Below are 11,473 nucleotides of genomic sequence, written 5' to 3'. Positions count from 1 at the left end.
AAAAAAAAAAAAAAAAAAAAAACCAAGGCAAGTAATTCAAACAAAAGGCCTGGGAGCTCCGGCACAGGAAACCCACAACTGCAGAATCTGATCACTGTGTTATGCTGCATTCCTTAAAGCTGGTGAAGCCCCCAGCATGGGTGTGAATCTGGGGGGGCTGGGGCTCCATGCAGCCCCTTGGAAGTTGGAAGTCATTATTTTAGTCTTAGAAGTCTTAGAAGATGTCATAGAAGTCTTAGAAGTCATTAGAAGTCTTAGAAGAAGACGGGAATCTTTGCTTAAGGCAAGGCCTTGTTTACTATTCCTCTGGATTTTTCAACATCCCTCTTCCTACTTAAGACCCAACAAGCTGACTGTGGAGCAAGTGCAGCCTCCGAGGGCACCCTGAGCTGCTAACTGGGCAGTTTCTGCATTGTTAAACTGCTCCCATGTCTAGCCTTCCTGTGAATCCTGTCCAGTGTTTTTTGCAGATTCAGAACCTACAGTGGGGAGAGTGGGGGTGTACTGCATACTAATGTGTCCGTATGTGAGGAACATGCAGTGGGAAACCTTAGATTCTCAGCTAACAAGCACATTCTGACTCTGACTTACCAAATCCCCATGTCCCAGTAACAGATCATCATTTCGGTTTCTTCTCCCACTCCCCCTAGGGACAACAGCGCACCCCCATGATGGGGAAGGAGCAGAGAGGAGGGTAATCAGAGAAAATGCAAGAGGTGCTCCTGGGCCCAGAACTTCGCTTGGGCAGCTCTAGGCCAAGGGGGTGTGTTGGCCTGGGGTACTTTAGGGGTCCATTTAGCCTATCCTCCTCCTCCTCTCTCTTCTGCTGCCATTTTATTTCATTCAGGTACTTGTCATCTTTGGCCTTGGTTCTCTCTCTTTCCACTCTGATCCACCTCTCACACCACTGTCAGGGTAAATTTTCAAAACTCTTGGCAGGGAGTCCCTCCCGGGCATTCATCAGCTGGTGTTAGGACACTCGCTGTCCATGGGGCCATGCTGCCTCTTCCTCCACCATGACTGCCATGGACAAGACACAAGCCAAACACCTTTTGCTGAGCACTTGTAATGGCCACCCTGACTGTGTCACACATTGGCTCGTTTCAGATCAGGGCTAGCCAATTGTGGGCCGCCTTCAGAACCCAGGTCTGTGGGACTCTGGAGCCAGGCTTCCTGCAGCCTGCCTCCTCAACACTGGCTGGCCTTCAGACTGACTCCTGGTGGCAATGGTACCACTTAGTTACCAACAGGGACTGTCACCTGAATGGCAACCTCAAAGTTACCAGTCTTTCCTCCACCTTCAATGAATTCTAACCCCAGCCCTCTCTTTCTTGGGGCCTCCACACCTCCCCTCTCTGAGCTCTCTAGGGTTTGAAGCCCGTTTTTGAGACTGAGACAACTGTCCATCTATGTGGCCTCTCAGGACCTCCGATCCTCTCATGTTTGGGTTTGCTGCCAGGGAAGCTCTCCCAGGCAGGGAGGTAGACACCATCTCCACTGGGCAGAGAAGGAGACGCACTGCCAGAGGCGAGGACTCCATAACCCGTGTGGGCCTAGCAAGGAGTCCCCACCTCCCCACACTCCCTTCTCCAGGACAGGGTTCCGAGAGCATGGGTAGCCTGCAGACAGGCTGTGTGTGTCACTGGGACTAGGGCACTCACCAGCCTGCAGCCAGATCTGTTCCAGCGTGGTCCATAGCTGCATGGGGCCCTGCTTCAGGACCGAAGAGGGCATAGTCAGCTCTGACATGGCCTCCTCCAGCCGGGAGGCTGCGATGGATGAAGCCCGCCGGGAGCCTGCAGAGCAAGAGGGCACGAGCTGAGCAGTGGTCAGTGGTCCACATGTTGCAGGCTCCAGGAGCAGTCATTGCCCAGCACCATGGGGAGACAGGGTACCCCGAAACAGGGTGGTGTGGCTGGGCAGCCAGAAAGCAGCTCACAGACCTACTAGGGAGGGTCCACTATGTCCTCTCACCCACAGCTGGGGAGGGTAGCTCTTTGGAGGACAATAAGGCAGAGATCTCACTAGGAATCTATTCCTAGGAAAACAATAATGTCGACAAAGATGCTCTTTACGTGAACACAACAGAAATGACCTCAGTGTCCAACAATAGGGACTGATTAAAAATAAGTGGGGGTATAATCATCCCAGACTCTGAGGTCATTAAAATAACAAAGTACAAATACAGATATCAATGTAGAAAGATGTTTGCACTATATAGTTAGGTGAAAACAAGCAAGTTACAAAAGAACAGGACCACATTTGTATAAAAAAGAAATATGGGCATGGAAAAAAGTCTGAAAGGTCATTTATTAAGGTCTAAGTGGTGAAATTAGGAGTGATTTTTCTTTTCTTCCGTTGGCTATTTTCACTCTGTTTTCACAAGTGCATATTCTCATTTGTTTGTAGAAAGGTCCCCATTCAAGGCTGTGCTGAGAAGGACCCTTGGATAGCAGCTCAAGTCAGAATACTGCCCTCTGGAAAACCTCTCCCAGTGGCAGTTCTGGGTGACATGGGCTCCGGTTCAGGATACATAAGCTGTTGACATTTACAATTCCCATGCAGGTGAAATGTGAGCACTTTCTCTCTCTCTGTCACAGAGGCAATAAAGGCTCCAATAAACTCAGGAGACCTCAGGGCAAACCACGGATGACTTCAGTTCATGAGACAAGTGTACGTGGAGTCCTAATAACTTTGTTCATGATTCTTCCCTCTTTAATTGCAAGGGAGCTACCATTCCCCCCTACCTTAACCATTCCCTCCTGGGAGACAGAAGCTCTGCATACAGCCATACACCCCTGAGATGTGCCTCTAAAGTCGGGTGCTAGGTTTGGCTTCTGAAATCAACTCTGTCGCTTGACAACAAAGGTGCAACTTGGCTCATGTCCACAGAAGTGAAAAAAAAACGAGCAACTCCACTCGATACAACTCCACTCACACTTTCTTTCCCATGACTCATTCTTGTGTTTTTGATGAAGGTGTTCTGCTTTAAGCAGGTCCTCAGGTGAAAAATGTAAGTCTGCAGTTCCTGAACTCATTCGAATTTCACAAGCCATGGGTTTCAGGAGGAGTTTTTCCAGCAAAGAGTCTGCTTTCAGCTTAGAGTGGTAAAGAGCTCAGTTCATTCCTTTATATTTGACTTGATCTGCCGAGGACATTAGGTGGACTGTGGCCTCTGGCTTGAGCCTAAGGGGAAATGGTTTCTGTGTTCCACAGCCACCTTTCCAGCCAGGCTCCTCTTTCTTCACCCCCATGCAGGAGGCAGGGTTCCTCCCCTGCCCACCGCCCGCTGTGGGACCAGCAGCCAGTCCCTACCCAGAGCCAAGATCAGCCCTAGAAGTTGCCCAAGGGTAGCTCCCTAGCACCTGGGCAGCAGCTGGCAAGGAGCCAGTGGTGGGCTTGGCCCGGCCAGGAGGTGCCCCTCTCCATGTTGGTGCTCTCAAGCTGGGAGCGTGAGCTGTGGGTCCATGCACACAGCTGCCCAAGGAGTTCATTCTTACCAGAGTCTGCATCATGGGCATCAGGCAAAGTCAGGTGCATGCCACTCTGCTTCTTCATGGTGAGGCCCTCACCGAGGCTACCATCCTTTTCCAGGCCTCTAGAAGGCAAAAGAGGGCCAGGGTCCGGTAAGGTAGAGGGCTAGCGTCACGGGGACTGACAGGGAGAATGGGACAGCCTCACTCTAGGCAGGCTCTGGGGCTGTGGGTTCAGTGCCAAAGACAGAGATGAAGTCACCAATATCACCAGAGAGGCAGAAGGGATCAACATAGGTAGCATGCCACACAGGCTGAGGCCTGGAAACTCGCCCACCCTCCCTACTGTCTTCTCTGAAGTGGGTAAGGTCAGAAGCTCCCCAGGCCAGGGGCAGCAACATCCAGCAGAGTGTCAGGCAGAGAGTGGGGACTGTGGACTGACTGCCAAGGAAAGCCTGGTCTTGACAGGGCACCAGAAGTGCTGCAACCCCCAAACCCCTGTGGAAAAAGGGCCCAGATGCCACCCCCTGCCTCAGGCTTCCATTCCTTGGGCTGCCAGGGTGTCCCCAGAGGAGACAGCAGAGGCCCCTGGGGTGGCAGATTAAACAGTCATGGAGATCCCATCTTGTCCCCCAACCCCTGTCCCCAATTTCCCAGATCCCTGCTGCTATACTGCTGGCGGGGGGAGGGGTTCCTCTTTTCACAGAGTGGGGGCTGGGGGGAACCAGGAAATAGCCTCCAGCTTAAGCCTGCCGTGGCCATCCCGGGGCACAAGCAGTCCCAGCCAGCACATTCCCACTGCCGAGGAAGCCCACAACCTTTGACCCTGTTAACTGGGGAAACTTAGAGAAGAGAAGCAGAAGGCACAGGAGAGGAGGAGGCAGGGCAAGAAGGTTTCTTTCCTTCAGAGAAGCACCAAGATGATGATCCCACAAAGAATACCAGGGGTGTCCTTGCCATCCTAACTCAGGCTCACATTGACTTCAACTTGGGCCTGGGAATTTTAGTGGGCATCAGAGGAAACCATCTATAAAACCACAATGGCTCTGGGCTGGTTCCCTTCCTCTCCCACCTCTTCCCATTCCCAGGAGGCACAAAGTGTGGTGCAAAAAAGCCAGAGACAGGCCAGGCATGGTGGCTCATGCCCGTAATCCCAGGACTTTGGGAGGCTGAGGCAGGAGGATCACCTGAGGCAACAGTTCAACAACAGCTTGAAAAACACAGTGTGACCCCATCTCTACAAAAAATGTTTAAATTAACCAGACATGGTGGTGAGTGCCTGTAGTTCCAGCTATTTGGGAGGCTGAGGCAGGAGGATTGCTTAAGCCCAGGTGATAGAGGCTGCAGTGAGCTGTGATCACGCCACTGCACTCCAGCCTGGACAACAGGGCGAGACCCTGTCTCAGAAAAACAAAAACAATACAAAACAAAAAAGCCAGAAACACTAGGTTGGAATCATGGGCCACCCTTCTCAGCTTTGTGACCCTTGGCAATGCTACTTGACCTTTCTAAGTCTTAGGTTTCTCATCTTGAAAATGATCGTGAGAATGTCCATCACACAAGGTGGTCATGGGGAGTAAATGAGACAATGTGGGCAGATCTGGTGCAGGGCTGGCGTGAAGCAGGGCTGGGTGCAGCTTCCCATCCTACTCTTTCTCCCATCCCGTGAAGCGGCCTTTCCTCGGGCTCCAGAAAGAGTCCATCTCCAGGACTACGCTTGGTTCTAGGCCAACATACAGCATGGTCCCTACCTTGAGGAACCTTACAGCCCAGATGGGGAGAAGGGACAGTTCAAGTTGAACAATCAGCAAAAACCCACATGAGAGGGTTGAATGAAGCATTTTAGAGGCTGGGTGGTTGATGGCTCCATGAAGGAGGGGTATCTGGACAGGGCCTGAGGGGCAATTAGAACATGAGACCAGCAGTGTGGGGCTGGCCCAGGCAGAGCAGCGGAAGGTATGGCTGATAGTGAAGGTCTGCTAGGCCAGACCTGCAAGCTGTGGTCTTAAACCTTGGCTACCCCAAACTAGATTTTACCCCCAGTGTAGGGCAGGGTTATCTGGACCAGAAGCCTGGATCCAATATCCTCCTGGCTTTCCCAGGAGATAGGGAGGATTCTTTTCTGAACTTGGGGCCAGAGATCAGAAACCAGGGCTTGTAAAATCTAGTTTGGGGCAGCCAAGGAGAGGTACTTAGGGGCTTCCTGTTGTGAGAAGCCTGCAGTTCTGCTGCTCCAATGGAGGCACAGGCCAGGTCTTCAATGCTGGGAGACAAGGCTGCAGCTCAGAGGGGTCCCACCACGACTGACCACTTGGAGGAAGAGACAAGCAGCCATCCAGATAAGGATGTAGGAACAGAGCAGCCAGCTCCAGGGCAACCCCCTTGCAGGAGGGGAGCTGGGTTGTGCACCTGCTTGTGTGGCCACAGTCAGTGAGCAGGAGAAAAAAGTCATCGGAATGCAGGTCCCCTCACCCAGAGTGTGGCCCTCGGCCTCATGCATCCAGTTGCCAGGTGGCTTCACATTCCCATTCTGAAAAGTCCTTCAACCCCAGAGTGCCGCTTCCACCCACTGGTCCTGCTCTGCCCTGGTCTCCCAGGCCTGCAAAGTGAGGCCTGACTCTGCCCAAGGTGTTTTACTCCATCAGATTACCCTCCTCTGTAAATTTCACTGTTACAGACGTTCCTCTGGAGAGTCTGGAAGCCTTCTGGGCTCCCAGAGTCTCTGTGAAAACACAAATACACACCAGGCGGGTGTCCCCTGAGGCCTCGGGGAGATGACACAGCCAGCTATCTCAAAGAAGGACAAGAGGATCAGGAAGAGGCAGGGCCCCTGACCTGCAGGAGGCCCTCTTTCCCTTTGGGCCACATAGGCTAAGCCTAGGAGTCCCATTGGGTTTGAGCAAAGACTTTCTGCAGATTCAGCCTGGACATGACTGCCCTGCTCTGGCCCATGAAAGATCCAGATCCCAGGCCAGGGTCTCCAGCAGGAGACAGGAGGTATGAAGAGCGTGGGTGATTAGGGAAGAAGGGGTGGCCCTTCAGGACTCCACCTCCTCCTCCTCTTCTAGCCTCCAAATGGAATGAGGAAAGAAGTGACAGCCTCCATGGGCTGGAACTCAGGAGACCCAGGTTCAAGTCCCAGCACTACCACTTACCAGGCGAGTGATTCTGCTAAGCTATATATAAAGTCTCTGTGTCTGAGTTTCCTCACTGGGCTGGGAATAAAATCTGATAATGCATAAGCTGTAAGCAGCTGAGGTATAAGATAAAGGAACAAGCCCAGCACCCAGCTCCAGCGCTCAAGAATGATTTCTCTTCCTTCTTACCACTCCTCAACCTCAATGTCCTACCCAGGGTCTCTGTGTACTTCATAGAGGACTGTCAGGAGGTTCAAATTGGACTACGGATGTGAAAAGCTCCGTGGGCAAGAAGTTCCATGCTTTCATTCAGCAGCCTCCCTCTCCTCCCCATCTTGGCAGGCATGGTGGCCACTCAGCTGTGGATTGATGCCCTGGCAACCACCCTCTGGCAACCCAAGAGACAACGACGGCCACTCACCCCAGCTGGGAGAAGCTGTACAGGGTCTGCCACAGCCGCAGCATTTGTCTGCAGGTCACGAGGGCTTCCTCTGGGCCTTTCAGCGCCTGCTCCAGCTTCACCTTGGTGAACATCAGGCTGTGGGGAGGGAGCGGCCATCAGCACACCCCAGTGAGGGCCCACTTTCACCTGAGGATCCTGCCCCACCAGGACGGCCCCACATGCCCACCTCCCCAGCTCGCAGAAGGCAGAGTGCCATGAGGGCGGCAGCCTCTGCCAGGCCCCTGGACCACTTGCTTTCTCTCTGTGCCTTTCTCCCATCTTGGCTGCCAAAGCATGAAGCACCCCATGAAGCATTGTCAGTGCCCACACTGCTGATGCCCCGTGTCCCCTGACCACGTGCCATCCTGCCCATCTCTGAAGCACTGCCCTGTGAGGTCTTGCTCGGTTTGCTCTTCCTACCCACATCCTCCACTAAGCAACGCCCTGTGCCTACTGAATGTGGGACCAGGCTTACACTCACATTCCCCACAGGGCCCAGCCTGGGACCTTGGATAAGAGACCCGTCCAGACAGTGACTTAGAATCCATGAGTGAAGGTAGAGCAAGGAACTGGCAAGGAGGTCCCCTAAGGACAGAGCTCCGCTTCCCACCTTGCCAGCCACAATAGTATAGGTGCCCAAGCAACACCTCCTAAGTGGAACTGCAAAGTTTGCTTCCTGACCCTGGAGATACACAAAGAAGGCGGTGTTATGCTTTATCAAAGGATTCTTTCTCGGATTTCCCAAAATAGCCAGCTCCCCTTACATAATCGATAGGATTAAAGTGACGTGAAATCCTTTTCAATCACCATTTAGGGACAGTTACTGTGCAATGAGAACAAGCAACTTCAGAATTTCTTTCGACCTGAAAACCTGAAGTCCTCTGAGGTAAGACCAGTGTGGGGAGTGGCCCTTAGAATGGCTGAGAAGAAGAGCTGGTCCCATCTGGAGGCAGGACCCCAGGAGGGGTGGCTGGCTCCCTCCCTCTGCCCTGGACACAGCAGGCACAGCCAGAATGCTTCTCACAGGCCAGTCACGACACTTGTTCATCAAGAGCTGGGGTGGAGCCCTGGAGGCCCTGCTGTGACTGGTGTTGGCCCTTCAGATGCTGGGGAGGTCTGGGGGTTCTGGAGGGGTCCAGGCAGTGGTTATATAGCAAAAATTGGAAGTCCAGCCATATTTTCACCTTGGTACTGCCAGCAGTACCAACACACACCAGCTGCCTGGGCAGCCTGCGGAGAGTTTGAACCACTGAGGGCCAGACAGTAGCACCTCCCGCTTCTCACCAGTGGTTGAGTAGTGAGGCCCTTTCTTCTCAACACCGCTGAGGAGCAAGACCACGGGACTGTCAGGCCCTGCACTTGAACACTGCCCGGTGGTTCTACCAGCCCGCCCGAGGGTAGCACACAGGCCTGCTCCATCGGAGGGTCCCCACCCAGACTGCGAAGGCTGCAGGCGCCACCTGGTGAGGCCAGGCCTGGTGGCCTGGCCCTGGCAGCTGCTCCTCTGATCTCTCTCAGTTGGGCCTCTGCCCTGAGACCTGGGCTCCCAGCTTCATAAAGCCCTCTGATGTCCTTATTCTCTGCCTGTCTTTCCACACTTTGTCTCTTAGATTGCAACTTGGTAGAGAATGAAGAGGGTGGAATTTGCCCCAGGATCTTCAGAAGAGGGGATTTCTAGACAAGAATTTTTCTTCCTCACTGCATCCCCCAAATGCCTTTCCTGACCCTGCACACAGGTTGCCCCTCAGATACCACCTCTTCTCTTCATTTTCATCCATCCCAAGCCTGGCTTTAAATCCCACCTCTCTCAATTCTTAGGATGCCCTGCACCTGTCTTGGAACATAACTAAGGACCACCTGGCTTGCCTATCAGGTCCCAAGGGCAGAAACTGGGATCAACCTAGCATGGACTGCACAGACCCGAGTGCACAGTCAGCACAGGACACAGCCCTGAGTAGGAATGACCCCAGTGGGCAACTGCTGGGGACAACTGGTCCTGCCACTGTACTCTCCTTCCCCAGGTTTGCAAAGGATCCAACACTCCACAAGCACCAGGGGCCTCTGCTTTCAGGAATATGAAGAAGAAAACACAATGGCTGCCTTCGAGACAATTAGAGCACTATAAATGACACATTGACCAGAGAATCAAGGGCTGTATTTTTGGATCAGACTCAGTGCAGGGGAAGAAACAGGAAAGGGATCTTACTGGAGCTGGTGTTTGGTGAAAAGCAGGGTGGAGTGGGATTTGGCTGGGAGCTGGGGAGAGAGAAGAGGCTGGGGTGTGGAAGGTGGGGCAGCTGGTTGGAGCAGTAGGTGTCAGTGAGGTGGGAAAGCCCCTCCCTCAGACAGCCAAGTCCCCTGGGCTGGGCTGATTCCTGGGGACAGTTCCCTGGGCAGGCCAGCCCTGCTGCATTCCCCGGGCCCTCTGCAGGCATTGCCTCTTCAGCATGCTTCTCTCTGCCAGAGCTCCCTTCTCACTTTCTTCATCTTTGAGGGCCGGAATGGGTCTAGGGCAGACCCGACCACACCATGTGCCTGGCAAAGAAGTGGCTGAAAACTGAGCTGGCATCACAGTAAATTCTACCAAAGGCAGGCTGTACCTTCGCAGCTGCTGACATTCCATTAGCATGAGTGGCCCAGAGCGGATTTTCTCAACCCAACCGCATCCTTTCTGGGCTGGGGCAAGTGCTCCACCAGTCACTCTGGTTTGATCTTTCACTCCAGGATCCTGGGAGGATCCAGATTTGTTCCTGAGATTTCCTCGGGCTGTCAGGTGAGCGCTGCCAGAGGGATTTTCCTCCGCAAAGAGCCCTGCCCCGTGGTCCTCGCCTTCTGTGCCTCTGTGTAGCCTTCACAGCCTTCCTGCTCTGGCTCTACCCTCTCTTCCTGCCATCCTCCCCATGACCTTGGGTGCTGGTACACTGATCACATGGGTATTAGCAGCTCCCTGAGCCTCGGAATAGGCTCCCGGACTCGTCGTGCTGTGCTTGTGCTGTAGCCTCTGCTGAGATCACCCTTCCCCCTCTGATACCCAGCCAGCTCCTAACCAGATGTCACCCTCTGGCTTTCTGTGTCCCCATGGGGGCTGTGCACACCCCCATCCTGATGTCAGGATGTGGTTCTCTGCGCCTCTGCTGGCTTGCCTCTAGTTCACTGCAGAACTTTCTCCCACTCCCAACAGGGATCAGCAAACAACTCCACTCCCTCAGAAGGAGCGACTCAGCTGCTCTTCTAAGGAGCACAGGCCCCTCTCCATCCTGTCCACTGCAACAGGTAGCTGCTGCCCACTCACCCACCTATCAATGCCTAGCCCATGTCTTCAGGAAGCAGGAAGCCTGGCGGAGCCCTGGCATGCCGTCAGGGCTGGTGGGTGACATTCTGGGGCCCTCACAGCCAGGAGGAATCGAAGCTGTGGCCACAGCCTCATCAGAACGCTGTGACTCCTGCGCGAAGCTGAGGGGAGGCTGCTGGCAGTTGGGGCTGGGGATAGAGTAGGCAAGCCTGGGCTCCCCTTCCCCTTGCTTATCTGTCTTATAAACCAACTGAGCTTAAAACACCACTTAAATAAAGGATTCTGAGACTAAAAAAACTATTTCAATCCCACGGCTCCAGCCCTCCTCCAAGATGTCCCTGTGTAATCACGCTGTCCTTCTCTGAATGTCTGGCACTGTGTTCCATTAGCACTTAATTACATTATACATATATATACACGTGGGGCTCAGGACACACCACCCTAAAATATGACTATTTGAGACCAGAATATGCCACCCCAAAATATACTTCGACATATTTTGAGTTAGTTATTCCAAGAAACTGCAGACACAGAAGTAGCTCTGAAAAGCTGCCCTTTTATAAAACAAATTTCCTTTTTTTTTTTTTTAAAGAGACAGGGTCTGGCTCTGCTGCCCAGGCAGAGTGTAGTGACGTGATCATAGCACATTGCAGCCTCGATCTCCTGGGCTCAAGCAATCTTCCTGCCTCAGCCTCCTGAGTAGTTAGGACTAACAGGCATGGGCCACCACACCCAGCTAATTTTTTAATTTTTTGTGAGACAGGGTCTCACTATGTTGCCTAGGCTGGTCTCAAACTCCTGGGCTCAAATGTTTCTCCTGTCTCAACCTCCCAAAGCACTGGGATTACAGGCATGAGCCACACTGCCTGGCCTAGAAACTTCCATCTCTCAGGGAAATCGACATTAGTAAAAGTATCTATAAAGAGGAGGGCTGCTCCTGACAACTTCTATCACCTGAGAGATTTTTATCTGCATAACAAGAGAACCTTTATTCATCATCTCCTCTCTGTCACCCTCCTATAACTTGTCTCTGCCACCCATGGGAACCCCAACCCCCTTTTCCTTTCTGTAGCTCCAGATGCTATTAAGCTTCACTCATCTGGTCTTTCTTCGAATCTCATATTCAGTG

At 52.9% G+C, this 11,473-nt stretch overlaps 1 protein-coding gene across 4 annotated transcripts in view; it reads right to left on the bottom strand.

Annotated features, from left to right (window-relative positions):
- The window catches only part of TTC7A (tetratricopeptide repeat domain 7A), a 168,338-nt gene that overhangs the window by 22,820 nt on the left and 134,045 nt on the right, over positions 1-11,473 (bottom strand). For 3 of the 4 annotated variants that reach the window (XM_011965760.1, XM_011965762.1, XM_011965759.1), the window contains 3 exons: positions 7,032-7,148; positions 3,501-3,598; positions 1,662-1,796 (listed from right to left, as the gene is read on the bottom strand). In XM_011965760.1, the coding sequence (XP_011821150.1) occupies positions 1,662-1,796; positions 3,501-3,598; positions 7,032-7,148 (350 nt within the window). Of the gene's footprint in view, positions 1-1,661; positions 1,797-3,500; positions 3,599-6,123; positions 6,196-7,031; positions 7,149-11,473 lie in introns of all 4 variants that reach the window. The other variant, XM_011965758.1, reaches the window with a different exon arrangement.

This window comes from Mandrillus leucophaeus, unplaced genomic scaffold (genome assembly GCF_000951045.1).
Source record: "Mandrillus leucophaeus isolate KB7577 unplaced genomic scaffold, Mleu.le_1.0 Scaffold736, whole genome shotgun sequence".
NCBI classification, from domain to species: Eukaryota; Metazoa; Chordata; class Mammalia; order Primates; family Cercopithecidae; genus Mandrillus; species Mandrillus leucophaeus.
This window is presented reverse-complemented; position numbering and strand designations above follow the sequence as displayed.